Consider the following 11,988-nt stretch of genomic DNA (forward strand, 5'->3'; position numbering starts at 1 on the left):
TTTTTTTTGTTGTTGTTTTTTGCTTTGATTTTTGTATTGCTCTGTTCTGCGGGTTTTTGTTTCATTTTGTTTTGCCTTATGCCAGGTCTCCTCCCCTCCATCACTTGGACTAAATAAAACAGCTCAGAATATCCTCTCCAACACCCTCCTGTGCTGGTGCTTTGGGGTTTGGGGGGAATCTCTTTCATTTGTAGGGTTTTATTTTCGAGTTCTGACTCCCCTGGACTCCCCCAACACMRCCCCAGGTTGTRGTTTGGAYGTYCTGAGYTGCTCTCYRCAGGAGCYACAGCAGGATTTGCCCCTGAAGAGCTGCACCTTGGGTTTTTGTGCTTCTTGGGCTCAGAGGAGCAGCCTGGGCTGTTTTTTTTAGTCCTCTAGGAGCAGCCAAGGGTTCCACAAATAAAATCAGCTACCTTTGATAGATGTCAGCACTTTAATGAAGAATTAAATTAAACCCTGCATACTCCTGCCCATCTCACGCTATTTTTATCTCTTCCACCGCTTTTTTGTTACCCTTTTTTTCCCGATATTTGATGCTTGGATCCTGATCTGGGGGGATTAGGCCAGGTATCTGCACAGCTGGAAGCTCATCAGCCATTCAGGTTCCCTCGGCGAGTGTCAGTCTGAGCGCGGGGCTGGCGCCGCTCGCCGTGCTGGTGTCAGATCTCCTCTTTAGTAGACATTTTGTTTGAATGCCATGAAGGGGCTCCTCTCCCSGAGCCCCCAGGAGCACAATAAGCTATGCTCTTTGAGAGAGCCCAGATGACTACAAAGTTCCCTTCATTAAATTTTCTTTTCATGCTTTAGCATGGAATATTTCCTTTCAAGGCTCGCTCTCGTTGCCTTTTGTGTTTCCATCCTATTACCTTTACGAGGTTGTGATGCATCGGTTTGATGGAAAAGGTGGGTGCACGGCTCCCTCAGAGGTTTTTCCCAGCACAGAAGGATTATTCTGGCACGGGAGGTGCTTCAGGAGCAGCTGGAGAAAGGAAAGCAGATGATGGAATTGCAAACTTAATAAAAAAAAGCGTCGTTCCTCGCGTGCCATGTGGCTCAGGCTGCTGCTCATATTGAGAGAAAAGCTTTTGAGATTTTGGATGTGTTGGTTCTGTAAAGTTTTGGAGTTGTGGTGAGTGGGGATGGAGAGCTGTYAGCATTCCCTGGCATTCCCTGGCTGAATTCCTGTAGTTGGTGTTTCTCCTTCAGTTCAGTTGTGAAATCCCTGAGCAGTTAAAAAAATGAATAAATAAATGAATARRTGATGTGTGGGACCTTAAATCCCATCCAGTGTCAYCCCTKCCATGGCAGGGACACCTCMCACTGTCCCAGGGTGCTCCAATCCCAATGTCCAGCCTGGCCTTGGACACTGCCAGGGATCCAGGAATTCTTTGGGAATTCCATTCCAGCCTCTCCCCACCCTCCCAGCCAAGAATTCCTTCTCAATATCCCATCTAAGTATTAATTGATCCAATCATAGCAGCTCCAGGAGGTTCTCTGTTAGGGAGATATTYCATTCCCCTTTGGAGGAGTTTCTTTGCTGCTGATTGTTTCCARCCATCCATCTGACAGTCCCACCATCCATCACCAACAGAAATCGATGGAAAACTCTTCAGAGGGGTTCCCATGATGCAGGATGGAACCTCCTTTCCTGGATGGGAGACCCTGCAGCTTTATGGCCCTCTAATGCCTGGCAATAATTCCATTTAGTGCTTTCCCAAAAGTGCCAGCAGAGCATTTAGGGGAGTGTAACCAGTGCAGCAGATTGATATCAGCGCTCGCCTTCAGTGGATCAATCCAAGGAAATGGATTTGGTGGCCTTGGAGGAAGTGRCCGTGTTCTCGTGGAGCTGTGGTGCCTGGAAGGACGGGACTGAAAGCAGGAATTCAAAACTCCTCCCTGAAAAGTCAGAGTATGGAAACGAGTCACTGAGGTGATGCCTTAAACAAGGTTCATCTGAAACAAAGGCCAAAGTGAAGAGAATAAAAGAAGACAAATTTAATCCAGGCCTGCTGGTGCATTGAGGACAGACAAAGCCTCCTCCTGAGGCTACACCCAAAATGGACCCCGAGTCATGAGATCTTCACCTTTTATAAGTTCTGTCCTATTAAACATATCAGGCCTGAATTCTCCAATGACACCTTCAAGTGATGATGTCATCCACCCCAAACTTGCTCTCCCCAGTTCTCTGTTGTTTCCATATTTTGGGTCTCTGAGGCAGCGAAGTGTCCTTGGATTTCAGGCTCAGAGAGGAATTGTTTTGTCTAAAGATATGAGAACAGGTGCTTTAGTGTTGTACATGAGAAGTACAAGAATACAGATTCATGAAAATACAGAAACTAAAAATCTTAAGGCATCAGAGGGGCAGGAGATGATGTGGCCCACAGGGCTCCCCATGTGGTTGGCAGTGCATGGAATCCTTTGACACACTCAAATAAAGATAATACCTGGATTTCGGTCACTGGTGGCGTGGCTCTGGTTAAAAAAAGCCTCCAAAAATCTCTTTCTCATGGGTTAGAGTCCCCCCATTGAAATGGCTTTAAATATTGACAGAATTTATGCAGCGAGGATAGAGCAACCCAGTCCCTTCTCTCTCCACCTTTATATACTGAAACACTTTAAAATGCCTTGTGAACAAAGGCACAGCAAGGTTTACTCTGGCTGTTTTTAGTTCATTCATGCTCTGTTTTATTGGTTTATCAATCCACACCAGGACTTTGGGCATTTTAAAGGAGCTCTGCTTCAGCTGGACCTCAATCCTCACTGCTGGGAGATGCTTACAGAGAACATCCATGGTGATTCTGTGGTTCCCAGCCCCAATGCAGACCCTGCCACCCTCTCYCTGTGTGTTTGTGAGCTCGTGGTTGCACATTCTGATGCCTGACACGCCTTTGAAGCGCGTGCTGATCTCAGCACAGGGAGGATTAAGGGAAAATCCTCCTCCGTAAGAGCCCGCACAAGTTTGAACTCGGAGATCATAAAGTGTGCGAGCACCTGGGACTGCATTTAAATTCTGGTTTAGGTTTCAGATGCAGGGTAAAGGATGAAAAGAGAAAAGGATGTTTTATATCGGTACACACTGTAAAATCAAGGTGACTTCACATTGCCTTGTTTTAGCAYGACATCTCGAGTGATTGTCGAGAAGTCGATTCCCTGGAGGAGCAGCGTTTGTGCTTCGTGTTTCATTTCTTTGTTGGGGGGAGAGAGATCTGCCTTGGCCAAGCAACAAAATGGGAATCAGAATCACAGAATKGGCTGGGTTGGGTTRGGGGAGAGCTTGAAGATCATCTCATCCACCGCTGGCATGGCAGRGACACCTCCCACYRTCCCAGGGTGCTCCAATCCCAATTCCAGCCTGGCATTGGACACTTCCAGGGATCCAGGGGCAGCCACAGCTGCTCTGGGAATTCCATTCCAGCCCCTCCCCACCCTCCCAGCCAGGAATTTTTTCCTTTGGAAGTGTCCAAGGCCAGGTTGGACAGGGCTTGGAGCAGCCTGGGATCGTTGAAGGTGTCCCTGCCCATGGCATGGGTGACACTGGCTGATCTTTATCCCTTCCAACCCAAACCACTTCAATAATAATAATAATAATAATAATAATAATAATAATAATAATAATAATAATAATTAAAAAAATATATTTTTTTTCTTTCCTGAGATGTTTTTAGAAGGAAACCCTGATGTTTTTCTCTGTTCCCACAGGAGATACGAGTCCCACCCGATCTGTGGGGAGCTGCAGGATAAAATCCTTCAGTGTTACCAGCAAAATGCCCGGGAGACCCTGAGATGCTCTGCCCTGGCCAGCCAGTACCTGCACTGTGTCAACAATGCCAAACAGGTGAGCTGGACCTAWTCCCACTCAAAAATGCTGGAATGATGAGGAGAAGCTGATCAGATTATCCAATTAGCCCTTCTTCCATGCCTGAGCATTTCCCAGTCYGTGTGTTCTCACAATCTCTGTGGAGACCACTCGGAGTCGATTGAAATGCTCAGGTTTCCATCTCCTCCCCTGGGAAGATGTTCAGTGAGGGAGCTCTTACTGGTGGAAGATGTTTCCTGTTATCTGCAGTTTTAGCAGTAAAACGAGGGGATTGAACTGCCTGGTACTCTTTGCCATGAATATGAGAAATTCATGGATGTCTCAAACTAGATGGGTCACCAGTTGGAATTCTTGATTTCTTCTGTCTGGTGTTACCCAAACGTCTCAAACTGCCCTTTACTTGCTCTTGCCCTTCTCTCTGCGAGTTTTTTAGGGTATGGGGTCGCTGCAGACTGAAATCTTTATGATTTATTAGTGCAGCATGAAGGAAAATGGCAGTAATATGTCAGTCATTGAGTTAAAAGAAGCTCCAATTTCTCGATTTTACCCTTTTTCCTCAGCTTCCAAATAGACAGACGAAATGTTGACCTCGATTGTGTCCTTAAACAAGCCCGTTGGAAACGTGCTCACAAACCACGTGCAGGATGTGTAAAAAGTGATTAAAGCAGTCTGTTGATCTTGATTTCTGCTCAGATCTGTGAGTTAATATTTGAGCACACGAGGACACCCATTTTTCTGTGGTAGGGGAGACCTGGTGAGCACATCTGGTGTTTGATCATGGTAATCACTGTTCACTGGGCTGAATTCTGCCCGTGCAGAGATGCTCTGAGGCTTTGGCTCTGATCATTCTCTGTGACCTTTCGCTTCAAAATGCTGCAGCCTCTGGTATTCCCAAAGTTCTGCTGGAATTAACCTTCTCATGGTGCTGGGAACATGGGAGGAGACTGTGCTGAAGTTGTTCCTCAGTCACTGAGAGCTCCCTGTCCCTTCAAATTTAATTAATTGRTTATTGATAATTTAATTTAAAGGATTTAATGATTAATTCCTCTTTGAACAGATCCTTTGTTGAAATTTGCTGTCCCATCCTGGCCCCTGTCCCCAAGTGCCACATCCACAGGGCTTTTAATTYCCYCMAGGAATGGGGACTCCACCCTGCCYAGTGAAGAAATWTTCCACAATATCCAACCCAAMCCTCYCCTGGTRCAAYTTGAGGCCGTTTTCTCTCATTCTGYCACTTGTTACCCTATTTTGGTTTSTTCTGTWGTGMATTTYCTCATGGCCCAGCAGCATCTGCAGTGCTAATTTACCATATTTATAATTTTGTATTATTTTTTTAAGTAACTACAAAAAAAAAAGGATTAATTACTTAGACATGTTTAAGCTYTAACTCGAGTTTGTATCTGATAGGGATTTCTTCAGAAGACTCTGATGAGGATGAATTAATTCATGTTCAGAAGGTGCAGGAAAAGGAAATTGCATAAATATGAGCATTAGGTTTTTGAACCCTTTTAAACACCTTTTTTTTTTYCGTTGAAGATCTTCATCCAAGCCTGTCAAGTACTTGAAAGTGTTTCCTAAATGTTTCTTATTCTGTTTCACACATGCTTCAAGATGAGAATTCAGAGAGGTTTCTCTCATGATAACAGAGAAGGAGAAGCCTTTTATGATGGAAATATTTGCAAGCAGGAGCAATTGTTTTTTSATAATGAACAGCAGTCCTCTCCTGCCCATCCTCCACTGGGCTGCAGCTGTAATTGTAATTATTTTTATTCACTGTTTGCCCACGAGTCCAGGCAGTTACTTTGAAATAATTCCTAAAYGCTGTTATAAAATAACTTCAAAATTACCTTCTCTGCGCGCTTGGTTGGGAGCCGGAGGAKGGGGATAAATGGCAGATTCAGAAATGAAGAAGTTAACTGACACTGGCTACAAGAAACAAAGGGAGAGGAAAATTTGCTAGAGGGAATAGAGCAAGATATTGAAAACCAAATAAGTGAACTAATCCGATTTCCTGGCGGTGAGTCTGGGCACTTGTGCTCGGGCTGAGCACACTCTGTGCTTTTCATAAATTGAATTTATTGACTCCTCTTTCTTCCCTATCTTGCTTATAATTATCTCCCCCTCTCTTCTGTGTGCTCCTTATTTCTCATCCTGCCTGTAATCTCATGTCTCTATCTGTCCTTTTCTCCCCTCCTTAGARAAGCCCAGAGAGCTGTTAATTCCGAGGGCTTTGACACATTGTTGTATCTTCCCTTGAAATCTCTTCCCAAAGTCGGGAGGAGCCGGGGAGATAAATTAAACTCTGTTATTAATGGTTGCATTTTATTATAATGGCAATACCAGTAATGGAGAGGAAAACTTAAACCTGATGGAGCCATTAAGGGGAAGATGCTGGGATTGTGTGTGGGATTTATTTGTGCTGCCTAACTCCAGCCAGACCATCCRTGGCTTTTTATTCCTTTATCCCACTGTTCCAGCCATAGGTATGGATAATACCTGTTAAAATAGAAATTTGGGGTTTTTTTCCCATCCTGGGTTACAAGAATTTTTGATTTTTGCATAAAAACACAACTAGTCCACAGTTTAATGAATCTATGCAATAAATTCGTGTTTAACCATTGAATTCTGGGATTTTAAAGTTTTTTTCTCTACCATGGGCTACAAGAAGTTCTGATTCTTACACAAAAACACAACCAGTCCATGGTTTAATGAATCTGTGCAATAAATTTCTGTTAAACCATTGAATGCTGGGACTGTGTGTAGGATTTATTTGTGCTGCCTAACTCCAGCCAGACCATCCATGGCTTTTTATTCCTTCATCCCACTCTTCCAGCCACAGATATGGGTAACAGCTGTTAAAATATAATTTTTTTGAGTTTTAAAAATTTTTTTCCCACCCTGGGCTACAAAAAGTTCTGATTCTTATATAAAAACACAACTAGTCCATGGTTTAATGAATCTGTGCAATAAATTCCTGTTAAACCATTGAATGCTGGGACTGTGTGTAGGATTTATTTGGGCTGCCTAACTCCAGCCAGACCATCCAAGTCTTTTTATTCTTTATCCCACTCTTCCAGCAATAGGTATGGATAATACCTGTTAAGATACAAATTTTGGGGTATTTAAAAAAAAATTTCCTCACCCTGGTCTACAAGAAGTTCTGATTCTTACATAAAACCACAACTGGTCCATGGTTTAATGAATCTGTGCAATAAATTCCAATTAAAGCAGTGAATTCCAGAAGGATCCAGGTCTCTGCAGGCAGGTGAGATTTAAAAGTACTTCAAAGGACAATGCCAGCTGCTGCTGGTGCCTGGCAGCCTGGCCACAAAATGTTATCCTTCAGCCTTATAAGTATTTAAATTTGTTGGATCGAGTGTTCCTTAATTATGCATCCTAATCARAATAAAACCAGGATTTTAGCCTCGTCCTCCAGTGTTTTTTCTTGATACCAATTTCCAGTCTAAACAGAAAAATATGTAGAAGTAGGAAATGTGGAAACGCTGAAATAAAATGCAACAAAAAGGCCTTGTCACTCAACACTGCCCTCACCAAATGAAGTTTATTATGGACCAGGTTCCCTCCATTGTGTTAGGTAAAAACACAAGGAAAATATTTTGAATACATTAATTTATCAGGTGATGGTAAGGTCAAGTCAGTAAAAAACACTAAAACCCCCCCAAAATGTAGGTAAAACCCAAAGAAGCCCTGGAACAYCCCCACTTGTCTGAAGGTGAAATTTTGTGGGCAGAAATATGGATATGATGAGCAAACACCTGTGATTTCTTTCCTTGGGATACTGAATAAAAGGAGCCCATTTTTTCTCAGATCCCTTGGGAATTTCCTCCCTTAACTTGTGYAGTGTTTAATTGACACAAAGTCAATATTCAGCCCAGAAATGACTCGGAGGGAGTCTGTAATTCCATGACAAAAAGGGATTTTCCAGGTGGAGGAGCCTCCCTGAGCTTTACAGAAATCTCCGTGGCAGTGCCATGGATCTGGGATTGGAACCTTTGGAAATTGAGGAAACTTCCCCAGATTTTTGTTTGTAAATCCACCCAAGGAGCATAAAAATGATTCCTTTCATTCCATCAGCCTGCTCTTCTCCTCTGTGGTCTCTGGAGGGTTTTGTGGTCACAGGGACTGGAATCATCTGTCCATGTGGACACTGTCCTGCTCCTTGGGGAATTCTTGGAATTGTTCATCTTGGATAAAACCTCCAAGATTGTGGAGTCCAACCATTCACAGCACTGCCAAAGCCATCACTGTCCCTGTCCCCAAGTGCCACATCCACAGGGCTTTGAAATCCCCCCAGGAATGGGGACTCCACCCCTGCCCTGGGCTGGGCAGCCCTTTTGGGAAAGACATTTTTCCTAAAATCTGACCTAAGTTCACCTTTTAACCCTCACAGGAACTGGATGGAATAGCACAATTTACCAGGTTATTTTTAGGAATAATGTGATAATTTGGTTGAAGCCATACCTGACATGTTTTAATTCCCTTTATTTTARTTTTCCCTAATTTCCAAGATTGTGATGATGCAGTCCAAACTTCCAAGACGTTTTGCTCAGACACTTGAATCAGCTGTTTGGAGCTCACCAAGGTTTAAATTTGGATTTGTTCCTGACATAAAGCCTCAAAATTATCAAATCCCTTCCTACTATTTATTGCACAGAGACTCATAACCACTCCTTACCCGTTTTATGGATTTTGTAGGCAAGAACAATGGTTTGGGTTGTAAAGGACTTTAAAGATCATCTCACTCCAACCCCATCCATGGGCAGGGACACCTTTCACCATCCCAGCTTGCTCCAAGCTCCATCCAGCCTGGGTTTGGAACATTTCCAGGTCCAGGAAACCTGATCTTGTGAAAGGAATGAGATGATTTTTAAGGTCCTTGCCAGCCCAGACCATTCCATGCTCTGTGGTTCTGTCMTGAAGCCCAGGATGAGTCCAACATGATCGAACTGTTGGGGTTTTGATTCTGACTCAGAACCCAGGAAGGAGCCAGGTGAGGGATGCTCAGTGTTGGATTTTTTCAGGATCTCTTTCCTCGAGAGCAAAATTGATGGGGATGGGATTTATCTTCTTGTGAGGTCAGATGTTCTCATTTCTTTTGATAGCCATAGCACTAAAGCCATGATAGCACGAGGATGGATGGAAATGGATCATTCCTGAGACTCTTCAGGCCTCCAAACTCTCATTGAGTCCTCAGGTAGCTTCATACTGGTTTTATAGCTTTTCTCTGGCATGATGTGTTTATCAACAGTGTCTCTTGTTCTGTATTTTTAGTTCAAAAATTGTAACTCCTAGGAAGGGACTGTAGCCAAACTTCAGGAGTGTCTGGAATAACCTGAAGTCACTGAAATAGGTGTTTGTCCCTCTCTCTTCCCCTCCCCTCTGATTGTTTTTGCAGCAGAGAGTGCTCGGGAGAGGAGGATAAAGGCATCATCCAAATCAAGCACAAGACCATCAGCTAATTTCAGCAGAAGAGCTTTTATTTTCTCCCCAACAATGATCCAGCAGCCCATTTGTGGGGCAGCCCAGTAAAGAGGAGTGGAAGATCCCTTTGAAGAGCAGCACCATCGCAGCTCCGTCGGCGCGGCCACTCGGGAAACTGAGATCTGGATTTTGTTCCATCCAAACCCGCCTGTCCGAGGCCACTGTTCCACCTCATCAAAGCYCACCTATTGGTGAGGAAGGAAGGAGAAGAAAAGAACTTTTGGCTGACCTCAGAGAGGGGGAATGTCTTTCAAATGCTGCTATTTCACTGTAGAATCTCCTCGGCAATATCTGTCAGGTGTAACCAGCACGCGGCCGTTCCTGGGAGCAGCCCCCGCTCCCTGGGTCAGAGTTCTCCTGGCAGTGTAGGATTGTAATTTGTGCTTTAACTTATTCCCCAAATTCCCTGACTCCATGAAGTGTCCCTGTGCAAGCCTTCTGCTGGAATGATGCCCGAGCTCCCACACCCGGGGGGTACCATGGCCTTTATTTACGTGGGATGGTTCTGTTGTGCTCCTCGYTCGTATCAAGTCCTGACGAAAATGCCTCGCTCTGTTCCAACAATAAATCTTATTTTATGCACAAGATTGATGCTGCAGTCTGTCTCCCTTCCCACTCGTCGGGGGCGGGCGGTGTTCCCTCCGCCGTGTCAATCACGCTCTCCCAGCAGATGTTGTTGCCGAAGCTTTTCAAGCGCAGACTTTTACGCGTAACCAGCCCCGGTGTCAGCAGCGGGGCTCGGATTGAGCTGTTTTCCATCAGAGCCACCTAAAGGGATCCCACGTGATGGGAGTGTTGTGATTTATCCGCCACCGCTTCCCTTCTCGCGGAATCCTTGTGAATGGAGCACCGCAAGCTCTCTCCCTGGGAGCGTCCCAGGTCAAGTTGGATGGGGTTTGGAGCACCCTGGGACAGTGGGAGGTGTCCCTGCCCATGGCAGGGGGTGCAATGGGATGGTCTTGAAGCTCCCTCCCAACCCAAACCATTTTGGGATCCTATGAAAGGGCAGAAACCCCCCAAAATCTCCAAATCAGCTTTGTGCAAGCACCCGCTCCCCGTTAATTCCCTGTGTTCAGGTATAACTGCCATATTCCTTGTCCCAAACAATCTTCACATCTTTCACTTTTCACACCCCAGTGGAGGTAACAATGTCAAATGAGCAGCCTTGTGCTGTTTATTTACCTGTTCTCCCKCTCTAATTGGCCGTGCTTGAACCTCGTCCTCCTCAACAACTGCGGGTGCACCTGTGGATCTCATTTATTATTCATGCAAAATGCTGCCAGTGACTTCCCTAATTATCAAGATGCTTTGTGAGTACTGTTTAATTAAGGATTTTTTTTTTATAATATACTGAGAGAAGCTAGGATTTTTTTGTTTTTCACACRCCAAGCAACTGCAGTGTTGGTGGGRGGGGAGGGTCCTGGAGTTCAACATCAGGTGCCAGGTGAACTGCTGGGCAGAAATAACAGGGCCATAAGCTCTGTGTTTACATGGTGCCTTGCTGTAGTGTTTACAAATCAGCTAACTCACAAATCCTTCTCTGTAATGTTCCCTTTTGTAACGGAGAGCCAAGGAGTTGGCAGATCCAGCCCTGCCAGACTCGGAATTGGCAGCAGAAGGCGGCATAGAGGAAAAAGCAGACGTTTCTCAGGCCAGATGATGCTGTAAAATCAGGGGAAGAGCTGTGTCGGGAAGGAAGGGCTCTGTTRGTGCCAAATGTTTATTGGTTTCCCATCCTGACAGCCTTGAGCGATGGGAGTCAGCCTTGCCTGCTCTGTTCCAACTGTGTTTGAGGTGTTGTGTTCTTTAAACATCTTCTGTGGCATCAGGGGTGGCATCTGCAGCCTGTGTGGTGTGGGGGAGGCTGATGGCAACGAGCAGAGTTAGGACTGCAGAGCTATCCATGGTGAGTTTAAATCTGTCCATGGTGAGGAGTTTGGAACTGTCCATGGTGAGGAATTTAAATCTGTCCCTGGTGTGGACTTTGGAACTGTCCATGGTGAGGACTTTAGAGCTGTCCATGACGAGGATTTTAAAACTTTCAAAACTTAAAAAGTCCAAAATTTCCACGGTGAGCACTTTGAAGCTGTCCATGGTGTGAACTGTCAGACTGTCCTTGGTGAGGACTTTAGAGCTGTCCATGGTGAGGATTCTAAAACTTTCAGAACTTAAAAAGTCCAAAATTTCCATGGTGAGCACTTCAGAGCTGTCCATGGTGTGGACTTTCAGACTGTCCGTGGTGAGGATTTTGGAGCTGTCCATGGTGAGGATTTTAAAACTTTCAAAACTTAAAAAGTCCAAAATTTCCACAGTGAGCACTTTAAAGCTGTCCATGGTGTGAACTGTCAGACTGTCCATGGTGAGGACTTTAGAGCTGTCCATGGTGAGGATTCTAAAACTTTCAGAACTTAAAAAGTCAAAAATTTCCATGGTGAGCACTTCAGAGCTGTCCATGGTGTGAATTTTCAGACTGTCCGTGATGAGGACTTCGGAGCTGTCCATGATGTGGATTTTAAACCTTCCCTGGTGTGGATTTCAGTGCTGCCCGAATTGTGGATTTTAAACTTTCCATGGTATGGACTTTAAAACTTTCCATGTTGTGGACTTTAAGGCTGTCCATGGTGTGGAGAACTTTGCCCTTTAAAGCAGAGCAGAAGTTMTGAATATTT

General features: G+C 44.7%; 1 protein-coding gene across 3 annotated transcripts in view; it reads left to right on the forward strand.

Moving 5' to 3' along the window:
* The window catches only part of CHCHD3 (coiled-coil-helix-coiled-coil-helix domain containing 3), a 134,027-nt gene extending 124,121 nt beyond the window's left edge, over positions 1-9,906 (forward strand). For 2 of the 3 annotated variants that reach the window (XM_057380000.1, XM_057379998.1), the window contains exons 7-8: positions 3,700-3,835; positions 9,234-9,906. In XM_057380000.1, coding sequence (XP_057235983.1) covers positions 3,700-3,835; positions 9,234-9,260 — 163 coding nt within the window. In that variant the 3' untranslated portion in view covers positions 9,261-9,906. The remainder of the gene's footprint in view (positions 1-3,699; positions 3,836-9,233) is intronic. The other variant, XM_057379999.1, reaches the window with a different exon arrangement.
* Positions 9,907-11,988: the final 2,082 nt, after the last annotated feature.

This window comes from Malurus melanocephalus, unplaced genomic scaffold, assembly GCF_030028575.1.
Source record: "Malurus melanocephalus ecotype Western Australia unplaced genomic scaffold, MMel_1.1 scaffold_430, whole genome shotgun sequence".
Classification (NCBI taxonomy): domain Eukaryota; kingdom Metazoa; phylum Chordata; class Aves; order Passeriformes; family Maluridae; genus Malurus; species Malurus melanocephalus.